The 12245-nt window shown below is 51.9% G+C and overlaps 1 protein-coding gene across 2 annotated transcripts; it reads right to left on the bottom strand.

The window, feature by feature from the left end:
- On the bottom strand, positions 1–9401 carry VSX1 (visual system homeobox 1). Of its 2 annotated transcripts, XM_060032918.1 has the most exons (5): positions 8978–9401; positions 6641–6719; positions 6109–6232; positions 5110–5290; positions 3628–3917 (listed from the first exon to the last, which is right to left on the bottom strand). In XM_060032918.1, the coding sequence occupies exons 1-5, from the start codon at positions 9399–9401 to the stop codon at positions 3628–3630; spliced, it is 1098 nt and encodes a 365-aa protein (XP_059888901.1). The 2 variants fall into 2 exon arrangements, with proteins under 2 accessions (XP_059888902.1, XP_059888901.1); XM_060032919.1 differs by lacking the exons at positions 3628–3917; positions 5110–5290 and adding an exon at positions 1–15.
- Between the last annotated feature and the right edge of the window lie 2844 nt (positions 9402–12245).

The raw sequence follows: 12245 nt of genomic DNA, 5'->3' as shown, positions 1-12245 counted from the left end.
TCAGTTTCTCACCTGCTGTGAGAATAAAAAAAGACAATATGGACATGATTTGTAGACCACAGAGAATGATAGTTTTAGTTTATTGTATTTATACTGGTAAACTTAAGAAAACGACACTGATTGCTATATCTTGTTCTTCTGTCATTTCTGAAAATATCTCCTGGAGTCACGCATGTTTCTCAGGCACTGATGTGCTGCTCCTGTCACCAAAGTGCAGCGGGGGTGACACTGGTTCATAGGAAGAGTCTGTCCAAATTGGCCTTGCTAAAATTATAATTTTTTAAAAATCTCCTTTTAGGCTTTTATAGCCACATTTCAGCTGGAAAGCAATTTTGAAAGCTGGAAACAATTCAGTCCTGCTGTCAGTGGTCAGATTCCAATTTGCTGCATGATTTGAGTAAGGGCTGAAGGGGACTCTGTGTTTCCTGTCAAGTTGGCACTTCTGGTGACCTGCCAGGAGATGCAGGCAAAATACGGACTCTATCCTTAAACGTTTTCATTGTATTTTTAAATGAGATTTTGTCCTGTATGTGCTTAGCCCTAAATTGAGAAAGAGGAATTTCTATTTTAATAATATTATTAATAATAATAATCACTATTTTATTATATTTTTACATACTAACTTTACAAAACTTAGAAAGTATGAAAAAAAGACCAAAAGTATCCATTTACCTATGATCCAAAGATAAATGCTCTGAACCTTTCAAAGGAATTTCATCTGCCTTCTTTTCTTCTTTTTTAGTGTCACATATACTATTTCACATCCTGCCTGTGGCCAGCCTGTCCCTTGGCTGGTCAGCGGCCACTCCTTTTTCTTTGCTGGACGGAGCCCAAATATACTTAGCTCTAGGGCGAGAGAAGCTTGGGGAATGCAGGTGCGTTTTTGGTCTAAGCCCAACGAGGAATTCTGCCCCCTTGACTCACGATTGGTTTAGGCCCAAGAGTGACAGAAGTTCTGACCAATGGGGAGTGAGGAAGCCTGTCGCGCGCCAAGCACCCTGGCCTGGACAAACAGGACAGGCGAAGGAGGCAGAAGGACAGACCCTACCTGGGTCCCCCAGCTGCTGGAAGGCGCAGCCCAGGTTTAAGTTCACCAGACAGTGCATGGTTGTCCACGTTGGGCATGTCCCTCTCCTGTGCCCAGCGGCCCCCGGGTGGAGTTCTGCTGTGCCCCTGGGGCTCTTCTTAAACGCTGTTTGCACAGTGTTCCAACCGGTTATTATCCCATGATTTACTTAGTGGATCCCATGTTGCTAAATAATGATGATGACAAGTGTTCTCACTGGGGTCTTGATACTAACGGGAATGCCAGTAATAGTGTAACAATAGTATTTATTTTGCTCTTTCTCTACCATGCTGGAAACCGAGGTAAGCACTTTACTCACATCCTTCCATTTACTCTCCACGAAAACAAGGGTGTTCTATTATGATCCCCATTTTATGACTGAAAAAACTGAGACATTAGTGTCCTTATACATTTAAAATGGTCTATATTACTGGTTCTAGTCCCTTTCTCTTTTGCCTCTTCCTGTTTTCTCCTTTTTTAGATAATTTTGCCTAGAAATTTGTCCACTATTTGTATAGTTCTATGGCAGTTAAGTTTCTTTATTTCATTTTTATTCTGCTTTACATATTTTTTTCTACTTGTATCCTTTTTTGGGTTCGTTTAGGAGTTTTCAATCAGCTTATAATTACGTTTAATTTTTTTTTAATTTTTAAAATTTATTTTTGGCTACGTTGGGTCTTTGTTGCTGCGCATGGGTTTTCTCTAGTTGTGGCGAGTAGGGGCTACTCTTCACTGCGGTGCACAGGCTTCTCATTGTGGTGGCTTCTCTTGTTGTGGAGCACGGGCTCTAGGTGTGTGTGCTTCAGTAGTTGTGGCTTGTGGGCTCAGTAGTTGTGGCACAGGGGCTTAGTTGCTCCATGGTATGTGGGATGTTCCTGGACCAGGGCTCGAACCCATGTCTCCTGCATTGGCAGGTGGATTCTTAACCACTGAGCCACCAGGGAAGCCCCCACATGGCAACATCTCATGAACATCTTTCCATGTAAGTATGCCTCATTGTTATCATTTTTAGTGGCTGCATAATATTTTATTTGATGAGTGTGCTGTATGTAAGTTGCACAGGTTACTAGCTCCCTCCCCCAAACTCAAGCCTGGATAAACTAGGAAGAGAGATGGAGGCAAGAATCTGAGAACCGGCCTGAGGCAGCAGAGGGTCCAGAACAGGTGTGGCCACATCGCTCAGGGCCTGCTCTGCAGGTCCAGCGGGACAGAGAGAAGGTGACTTCCAGATTCTTCCCAGCACCTGCCCTCCGGCCGTCAGCCCCAGGCTTCAGCTGAGCTCTTGGTGCCAGAATGAATGAGAGAAGGTGGGGCTCATTGTTAGCTGCTGTTGCTGCAGTAAGGATAGGTGACATTTAATTTTCACAAAAGTCTGGGACAATCACAGGATAAGAGAAACAGACCAAAGGAAGGAAACTGTGTTTTCTCATTCGGAGAGACGGCAGAGCTAGGCCCAGCCCGAAGGGCGGCGGCGCCCATTCCCAGAGGAAGCCACCTGCTTAGAGGGTCCTCACCCTCCTTCCCACGCTTTCTTCTTCAAGGAGAGCCGTGTTTCCCCCTCAGCCTCCCCATCAGCAAGGTGTAAGCTCTGGACTCTGAACTCAGAAAAGAGAATGAGACACCGACGCTGCCCCATAGGAGTTTACAGAGCGACACAGGGTAAGTGCTGCAGCCCGAGCGTGAAACACTTGGGGTACAATGTTTCCAGGCTAATGGAGGTGCCCTCGGCAGGGGCAGCAGGAGGTGCACGTGCAGACAGAGGGGGTGTGTGAGACACCAACACACCACAAAACGTTTATTTTAAAATAATAAATAAAGGAAATACAGGCGAGGAAACATTCACGAAATCAAGTCACTAAAGTGCTCTCAAACATAAATTTTAAAAAACCAAGAAGCCTGGTCTGAACTTAAAACACTGTTTATAGATATTCAACAGTTGTTCGGATATGGTCCTGTGCTGTTTCAGAAGGGAAGGGAGAGAGGACTTTCTTGGTTGGAATGACAGACCCGATCAAATGACACTCAGGAGGACATAGAATCATTGCCTAACAAGAAAATGAAAAAGTCCAAAGCCAAGTTCACGGTAAAAATGTTATGTTTCATTCATATGAGGTCTGCATGAAGTCTTCAGTATCTATGAAGATATATGATTCTCTGTAGGTTAAATAATTTTGTATTTTTGGATTCAGAGTAAGGACAGCAGACTTAACCTGGGAGTCTACACAGTACATTGAACCAAATCTTGGGATGTCTGGCAGTGAAAATGGGTTTTGGACTTAATATCCTCCCTCCTCAAGTTCTACAGAAGAGAATAAAAGTTTTACACCAAATTAACTGATTCATGTGCCTTTAAGGAATGATTTCCATTCTAGAATGAAATGGAATTTTCCATAAGTCACCATTTGTCTTCTTAAAGCAAGTGGCATTGCATTTCATCCTGACACCGGAAGAAGAAAATCCAACTGAGAGTATTTGTCTTCGACAACTTTTGTCTTTTGAAAAAAGCTGGTGAGGAATGTGCACATTTCCAGCCTTTGGTGGGGGAGAGGGGACCTGCAGCCTCATAAGGCCCCCTCCTTCCCTGGCTGGAGCCCCTCTAGCCCCTCAGAGTCTGAACATCCTTGGGCACCAGACCCCTGCTGCGCTCTCTTGGTTTCCTGACGTGTGGTGCTGGAGAGATCAATGGCCACGTCTTCCAAGCCGCTCTCAGGGCTGCCTTCCTCCAAGCCCCTCTGGGGTCCTGCCTGATGTGGGCTAGAACCTTCCTTGAGATGGTCAGAGCCCCAGAGTCCTGCCAGCTTTTCTTCTCTTTCTGCTCTCCTTATCATCCCTGTGGATTTTTTATGCATCCCTTGCAAAAAAGGAAAATAAATAAAAACATATCTCTAAATACAGCAATTAAGTCAATTTCTTCCATGTCACTGTTCTCTACATCCCATTAGAATTTGCCTTATTGGTACCTGTCTTGGGGCCTGCAGGAGAGTCTCGTAGGTAACTCTCAACATCAGGGGTTGTAGACTGGTGTCTGCCAGCTGGACACAGCCAGCAAAGTGCCTTGTTTGGATGACATGGTGATTTTTAAATTTTTATTTTAAAACTTGTTGGCAACATTTTAAAATCAGGAGATTTACATCAAAAGTCAAACTTCCAGCTTCTCTCAAAAAGTCAGATGTCTGGCAGCACGAGGCCCAGTTTCTTGTTCGGCCACAGACCTGCAGACTCAGTAAGCTCCACCCCACCTGCTCGTGTAAACTCAGAGGGGTGGGCCCGGTTACCTGCCCAAAGTTCCCTCCAGGCTCTCCAACCCTTGAGGGCAAAGGTGATTGGTTTCTTCAGTCCCGGCATAGTGTCAGGTGGGTAGGGGTTCAAAAAGTGTTTGCTGAACAAAACCCCTCCTCCTCCCCAGCCTAAAATGCCCCCTCGGCCCCCTAATCCTAATCTCACACCCTGCCCAGCGTGCTGTCTGTCACTCATTCCTCTAAGCCCGAGTGTCTCTGGTAACAGCCAACAGACCAGGAAGGGTGCCAGCTCCTCAGAATGACCAGCCTCAAAGCTTGGACCTCACCAGTGAAGACTGTCCCAGCACCAAGAACTAGGGGACAGAACAGCTACACGGCAGATTATTAATGGCCGAGCCAGGACCAGGAACTGGACCTCCTGAGTCCAGGGTGCAAGGGGTTAACAGTCTGCAGGTTCACTGCCTGCGCCTTCCGGCTTCCTATTACCATGAGCTCTGAACTGTATGGTTTCCAAAACCTCTAACAGCTCTCAACATTTGGGAAACATATTTCATATAATGAAAGTGTGTCATTCCACTCATAAAACCAGGGCCTGATTGGATCTGTCTACACACTGCCTACGTAGTTCCAATGAAAAATAAGGCAACTGATCAGAGTCCAAGCCTTGTAATTCATTAAAAATCGGATGTGATATTCTGGGCCTGAATCTGAGTAAATTTACATTGCTTGGCTTGGCAACGGCCACCGGGCATGGGGACCCCCAACATCTCTGGCAGGACGCAGCCACAGGACCCTCTTCCTTACCCAGGAGCCAGGGCACACAGGACCCCAGCAGGCCGCCCTCCGCGGAGCCGAGGACTGAGTCGGGCAGCGGGATGCAGTGTCGCACCATCGCCCCGTAGAGTCCGTACTCAGCCATCACGCTGCTGCCGTCCCAGCGCTTCTCCCGCTTCCGCCACTTGGCCCGCCGGTTTTGAAACCAGACCTGGATTGAGGCGGGAGGGGAAGCAGAAGGGCTTACGGGAGGAGACCGCAGCGCAGAGGGGCACAGGTGCACCGTCTTGGGGGCACCTGGGACCCAGGCCTTTCTCGTGGCTCGCAGGACTGGTCGTGCTGGGTGATCGGGACCAGTTTCCACCGAGGTCTCCACGGGGTCAGGGATGACAAAACAAAATCAGAGTATCCCACAGTGTGTAAAGAAGCTGATTTTTACACTGATGGGAGCAGTTCACCAGGGCAATGGTCTCTTCTAACCTCGGTTGTTGGATTGCTTTATCTTAATAATAGTGTCGACTATTGTTAAGCTGTTTAAAAAGAGTGAGTGGCATATCTTCTGACCTGGCGAGGATGTGCTGTCAGCAGAGAGGCTGAGGCACACACAGGACGGCTTTCTAGAAAGACAAAGACCAATCCTGTGTGCCTGTGAGTGCATGTTCCAGGGCCAGATGTGCATATGGCATGGGGGCAGTTTGCAGAAAAGCCTCGTCAGGCAATTTACACTGGTTTCTTTGAGGGTTTGCAATGGAGTGATAGTCATTTTTTCATTAATATCTTGACATAGTTTCTAGATGCAGCACACACTGTGTAATTTTTAAGAATGATTTAATAAAAGGAAAAAAGGCTTGACGGTTACAGGGGTCATCCTCTCTAAATGAACACAAAGGAAAGCTCTAGCATCTAAGTAACCTGCGGTTTGGGTGTGGAGGGGGAAGTGCTGGGCTGTTTAGAGGTGGCTATGGGCTGACTCATTGCATGTAAGGGCAGCATGTTCTCTGTGGTGTCTCTGGGTGGTGGGACCTGCACCTGTATTCGGTCTTCGGGGAGTTCGGTCTTCACGGCCAGCATTTCCCGGGCGTACACATCAGGGTAGTGGGCCTCGCTGAAGGCCTTCTCCAGCTCTTCCAGCTGGTGGGCTGTGAAGACGGTCCTGGAGGGAGGCCCGAACACACACGTGGGCACATGTCCACAGGAGGCTGCAAGGCTTCCAGCCTCAGAGGACCCCATGCCTGGCCCCTCTTTGTCTACTTCATGAAAACTGGACGCCCCACCTCTGAATGATTAGCCTCTGGAAAGTCCACAATTTAGTTCAGACCAAACAAAGTTCTTTAGGTCTTTTTTTCTCCTCAGTGAATTCCATCAACTCATTCTAAGAAGACCCATTTTAAAGCCCCACAAAACTGTGTCTTTAAAATACTACCAAGGCTGACCTGCAGCCCCCTGGGAACTGCAGAATTACATTCCCAAGTGGCTACTGAGCCCTTCCCGCTGCTGCCCTAATGCAGGGCCAGCTGGTTCTCAGGCACTGTGTCCCAAGGAAAGGGGTGAGGGCAGGTACCTATGCCTCCGCTTCTTCCTCTTGCCGGGGGCGGGGGACGCCTTCAGGTCACTCCTGTCTTCACATGGGCTGTCCTCATCTGTGAGCACAAGGAGAGAGGGAGGACTTTCAAGGTAAGCACATTTTTCACTTTGTTTTCTGGATTTTACTTTGAGGATTGACGCTGTGAACCTGCTGGGGATGCGAATATTTACAAGTTCGCATTTTTCACACCACGCTCCGGGTGCTGAGCTTAGCACTGCTCGTGCATTGCCACCGTTCTTCTCCATAAATTAAAACAACTCCAAGACAGCTGCTATTATTATTCTCTTTTTACAGAGGAGGAAACCAAGTCACAGAGAGATTAAGTAACTTGCCCAAGGTCACACAGGTAGTCAACAGTGGGGTTGGGATTCAAACCCCAGACTGTGTGAAGCCAAAGCTACTTGAACACTAATTGCATTTCCTGTCCCTTCAGCTTCCAAATGCATCCCCTTCCTTCTGCCTCTATCTCACCTTCCTCATCTTAACCAATACACCAACATTTCTCAAAGGGAGGACGGAGGTTTGTGACATCAGACCCTCATCAGAGCTGGCCCCCTGCCCTGCTGTACCGATTCCAAACCTCTGGAAGTGGGATCTGGGAAATTCATTCTTGGCAAATGGGCCCAGATGATTCATAGATGGCAGGTGAAATAATTTTAAGAACCCACTCCACTATGCTTTATCTTTTGAGATCCATTATATCAAAAGATCTAGGTTGAAATGAAGGTTAGAAGACCAAACTATTGTCAGGTTCATTGTTAAAAAGCATATTTGCTTCAAAACACTAACAAGTGAATTAAGAAATGCAAAAATAGTAAAAATAATGTCAGTTTTACTCCTACATCAATTACTTCACCAGAAAAATTGGATTATAATATTATGCTATCCATGCTGTCCAATCTGGTATACCAGTAGATATATAAGGTTATTGAGACGTGAAATGTGGCCAATCTGAATTGAGACCAGCTGTAAATGTGAAATAGTCAGTGGATTTTGAAGACCTAATACCCCCCAAAGTAAAATATTAATAATTTTTATATTGAGTACATGTAAAATGACAATGTTTGGTATGTATTGGATTAAATAAGATAGAGTATTTAAATTTGTTTCAACTATTTATTTTTCCTTTTTAACGTGGCTTTGAGAAATCGTTACTTGCAGTCATATGATGTTTCTACTGGACAGTGTTGGTCTTGGTCTTGAGAAACGCCCTCACAGACTAGGATGCGGTTGCATTTTGCCTTTAGTTTTACGGTCCTCACATGGAAAGAGCCCATCCTATGAAGGTGGTTCCTGCATTTTTAGTGAAACAACTAATAGTGGGGTTCATTTGATCTTATCTAGACATTCATGAAACAAAGTCCTTTTAGAGCTGGGTGGACGCTGGCCTGCCTGCTGATCCCGTTTGCTTATTTTTTTTTTTTTTTTTTTTTTTGCCTCGCTACGGGGCATGCAGGACCTTAGTTGTTCCCGGACCACCGTACCCGCTTCAGTGGAAGCACGGAGTCTTAACCACTGGACCTCCAGGGAAGTCCCCCGCCTGCTTCCTTTAATCAGCAGTGGAGACCACTACACTCTTTCTGCCTCGGCTGCCTGGATGCTCAGCTCTGCGGTCCGCTACATAGTTTCTCTCCATCCACCCCTTCTCGTGTAATTCTCCGTTCTCTTCCCCCACACCCCAAACCTCTCTATTTCTCGGCCCTGTCTTTGTAGATTTCCATTGCTCCCTTCTGTTCCCCACAATCCACCCCGACTTGTCTGAGGAGATGGGCACAGCTACCATAAGACGGGCGAGCTCGCTTCTCATGTGCTGGAAGGAGGGGAGAAGCGCGGTACCCAGACTCGCTTTACAGCACAGGGAGGACAGTTCCAGGCCTCCGCCCCGCGCTCTCCAAGAGCCGGACAATTCGTCAATCAATTCAGCGAACCCTCCAGCTCTGGCGGGCACCGGGTTCTGTGCCACTGACAAACGAGGCAGGGCCAGGCCTCCCGCCCTCCACCGTTCCCAGAGGCCGAACCTCGCGCGGGCACGGGGGAAAGGCCCCCGGAGACCGCGGCCGGGTCGCTAAGACCCCAGGGTGGGTCCAGACCGGGTGGTGGTGGTGTCCGCGGGGCAGCGGCGACCAGACCCGGAGGAGAGGCCAGGGGCAGAGGGCGCGGCTGCGAGAATGCCTTCCCCGGCGAGGCCACGCTCTGGGGTCCCGACTTCCCTAGATCTGGGGGGCTGCGTTGGGCTTGGCGGGGCCCCGGAGTGTCACCCTGCGCGCCCGAGCCGAGGGAAGGGACAGGAGTGGCACGGACTGGCCTCCTTACCGGACGTCGAGACGCTCTCGCTGCGCTTCTGGAGGGCGGCCGGGGTCGGCGGGCGGCCGGGGACTTGCGGGGCGCTGGGCTCAGGCCCCTCGGGCGGCAGGAAGGGCACGTCTGCGAGGAGGAGGCAGGGCGCCCGGGCGGCCGCAGGGGGCTGCGCGCCGAAGCCGCAGAGGAGGCCAAGCCCCAGAGGGAGGGCCCCGCGCGCCAAGCAGGAGCCCCAGAGCCGTGGACCCGCGCACGGCGCGGCCGCGGGGCCTTCGCAGCCGGATCCCGGCCCGGGGCCAGCAGGTGCGGGCAGCTCAGCCTCCAGGCCCAGCAGGTCGGTGATGGCAAAGCCCCGGGGGCGCGAGCCGGTGGGCGGGCCTCCGGGCACCAGTGCCCTACTCCTGGCACGCCCGTCGGAAAGCGCGTCTCGACCGGTCATGGCTTCTTAGGCGGCGAGGCTGGACCCTCTCTCGGTCACCTTTGCGGAGGGGGCGCAGCTCTGAGGACGATTTATACAGTCGGGCGCCAGGAGGGCTCCAATCAGCGGGGCGCGGATGCGTCACGCCTTGGACCCCGCGAGATGGGGACGCCACCAGTTTCCCTCCCTTCGGTCGCCGCCCTCCCAGCTGCGGTCCCCTCAATCAGCTCCCTCTCCCCTCTCCCCTCTCCTTTCCAGTTGTCCCCCTGCCCACCCCCACTCCCGTTCTCGGTGGGAGGAAAATAGGCAGCAGACAACTCTATTCCTAAAGTAGAGTCGTCCCCTCCCGCAACCTCTACTCTGAAAGCCGCAGGTTCCAGATCCCGATTCTGTTCTCTCCCCTTCCGGATACCCCGGCGGAGGCCCCGCTCGCAGCCTCCCTGAAGCCTCCCTCCCCGCATCCAGTCGCCCATTAAGACCAAGGCCCCATTCCCAGCCACACCCTCAACACTACCAATATGACCCCCTCCAGCCCTCCAACGCCACCGCTGGAGGCAAGGCCTTCCCCGAACATCCCCAAGGGGAAAGGAGTGGAAAACGTTCATTTAACCCGTGCCCACTCCAACTCCAGCCAAACCCACCCCAGCGTTCTAATGGCCGAGCCGTCGGGGTCGCAAAATGCACACACTGAAGGAGCTGAAGAAGAAGAAGGAGAGAGAGGCGGGAGCGGCCGGGCCGGGCCAGGGCGTCGGAGAAGGGCGCCAGGTTTTGCAAACTGCATTACAGGAGGTCCAGTGAAATCAGAATTTCAGATGAACTGTGATTCTTTTCAATTATAAGTGTGTACCAGTATTTTATCTGGCGACCCCTAAGTGGGGATGGTAAATTGGAAAATAGGACCTGTCTACTGGGACCCACCCCTCTTCATGGAGGCTAACAAATTATTGTCAGATTTTATGACTATTCAAAGAAAGCCTGATTTTCACGTGCAGCGCCCATATTTGTTAAAGTGGGCGCGAAACGAAACACGTGGGTAAACCTCTCCTGGCTCGCACTCCGAAATTTTGAGCCCACCCAACCTGAATCGCTCGGAGCCCTGAGCCCACCCTTCTCCAACGCGGAACCCGGGAAGCAGAATCTCTCAGTCCCGCCCCTGAGGGCGAGCGGCCAGGCGGGCGCCCAGCGAGGGGTGCGGCAGCTCTCAGAGCGCCGCGCGGACGCCCCACGGGTCTCTGCGCGCACCATCAGCACAGCTGGAGCCGGAGTCGGACCCCGAGCCGAGCGGGGACGAGCCGGAGCCCGAGCCAAACCGGAACCCGAGCCGAGGAGGAACCCGAGCTGGAGCCGAACCCGGCAAAGTGGATCTCCAGCTGGCTGCGCCTCGGGGTGGGTCCTCTGCAAACCTGAGGATTAAACGAGGGGCTTCCGATAAAGATAATTACAAGAGGCTGCGCATTAACTTCTCATTATTAAAAGAAGACCCAAATCTCCCCATCGCAAGCTGTTCCCGGGATTAGCAAAACAATAACTTTCCTTTGGGATAATTGTCCTTTGAGTCGCTCGGGGTGGGGGCGGCTTCAGACGCCAGCGTCGTTTTTGGCTCCGCCAGTAATTTCTCCCTAAATTTATCTCTGGGTTTAGGGGAAGGTGTTAGGGGTACAGGACCCAGCCAAGATGCTCTGGCTCTTGGCCCGGCAGAGCAGAAGTTTATAAATAATAATTTGGGGCCTCAGTTAAGGAAGACAGCTAACGATGCACACATTTGCAGACGTCCGGAGCAGGCAGGCTGGACAATTGGCCTTGAGGTGGCCCCGCCCGGGACATTTGCAAGGGCCGGTCTCAGAGGCAGACGTGTGCGCCGCACCGGCAGCTTGGAGGGCCGACGGCACCCCCTCGCCTGGGCCCGGGTCTCGAAGTTTCTGTCCCCCAGCCTCTGTCAGAGGAGGCCTCGAGTAGATGGCCAGGGATCCAGAGGTACCAAAAGGCCATCCGGGAGGAGGCCAACTTCGACAGCACCACACGGTGACCGCCACTCAGTGCCAACAGCACACTGGTTTCCAACCCCTTCGGAAGGATATTATAAAACCCATTTTGCAGATGAGAGAACCTGAGGTGTATTAACCCGCTCACACCTGACACACCTGACACGGAGAGAGAAATCAGGAGAGCAAAGCGAAGCAGAGAGAGACCCCGAGAGCCCCGAGGTTGGAGCTATAAGGGGACATTGCAATTCCTGGACAGAAGAGTCATTGCCTCCTCCTCCGGCCACACCGCGGGAGGGACCAGGATGGAGGGAGAGCTGAACCCCGGGCGCCTTCCTTTCCGCGGCGTGGCGGCGGCGGGAGCCCGGCGCGGGCGGGCATTCTTACTGCCCATTCCCGGGTAAGAAGCGCCCCGCCCTGCTACGCTAATCCGCGCCACCACTCCCACCCCTAGCTCCTGAGGGGGATCGCGGGTCCACTCGCGCCCCTCGACTCTGCGGGATCGGCTCAGAAGACCCCACCCCTGGGGAGCCGGCGAGCGCTCTGCGCAGCGTCCGCCCAGTGGGGGAAGCGCGTCCAGTGTTTTAGGAGACTTGGAAATGGAGCGAGCCGGCTCCGAGCCCACCCACGTTCCGCGCGTCCCTCCGGGCGCTCGGGCGGTTGCCGAGTCTACGCAAGTGGGCGACAGCGTTGGGGAACCCCTCGGCCGCCGGCGGGGTGGAAGGTAGGCGCCTCCCAGCTCCCCTCCCAACATATACAAATCTGCGGACAGAGCCAGAGCCATCTAGCGCGCCCCGCCTGGGTCAACCCCCGGAGTCGTTTTGGAACCCTAAATCCGTTAAGGGGTCCGGATCTGCCTTCATCAACCAGGATTATCTGGGAT

Source organism: Delphinus delphis, chromosome 15 (genome assembly GCF_949987515.2).
Source record: "Delphinus delphis chromosome 15, mDelDel1.2, whole genome shotgun sequence".
NCBI lineage: Eukaryota > Metazoa > Chordata > Mammalia > Artiodactyla > Delphinidae > Delphinus > Delphinus delphis.
Note: the sequence above shows the minus strand (reverse complement) of the source record. Positions and strands in the feature narration are given on the sequence as shown.

Bases quoted from the DNA above. Each gene is read 5' to 3' on its own strand.
- VSX1 (XM_060032918.1), bottom strand. From the start codon at position 9,401: ATGACCGGTCGAGACGCGCTTTCCGACGGGCGTGCCAGGAGTAGGGCA. The intron at 6,720-8,977 runs GTAAGGAGGCCA...TTGTGCTCACAG, and splicing joins CGAGAGCGTCTCGACGTCCG to ATGAGGACAGCCCATGTGAA. The intron at 6,233-6,640 runs GTACCTGCCCTC...GCCTCCCTCCAG, and splicing joins AGGAAGAAGCGGAGGCATAG to GACCGTCTTCACAGCCCACC.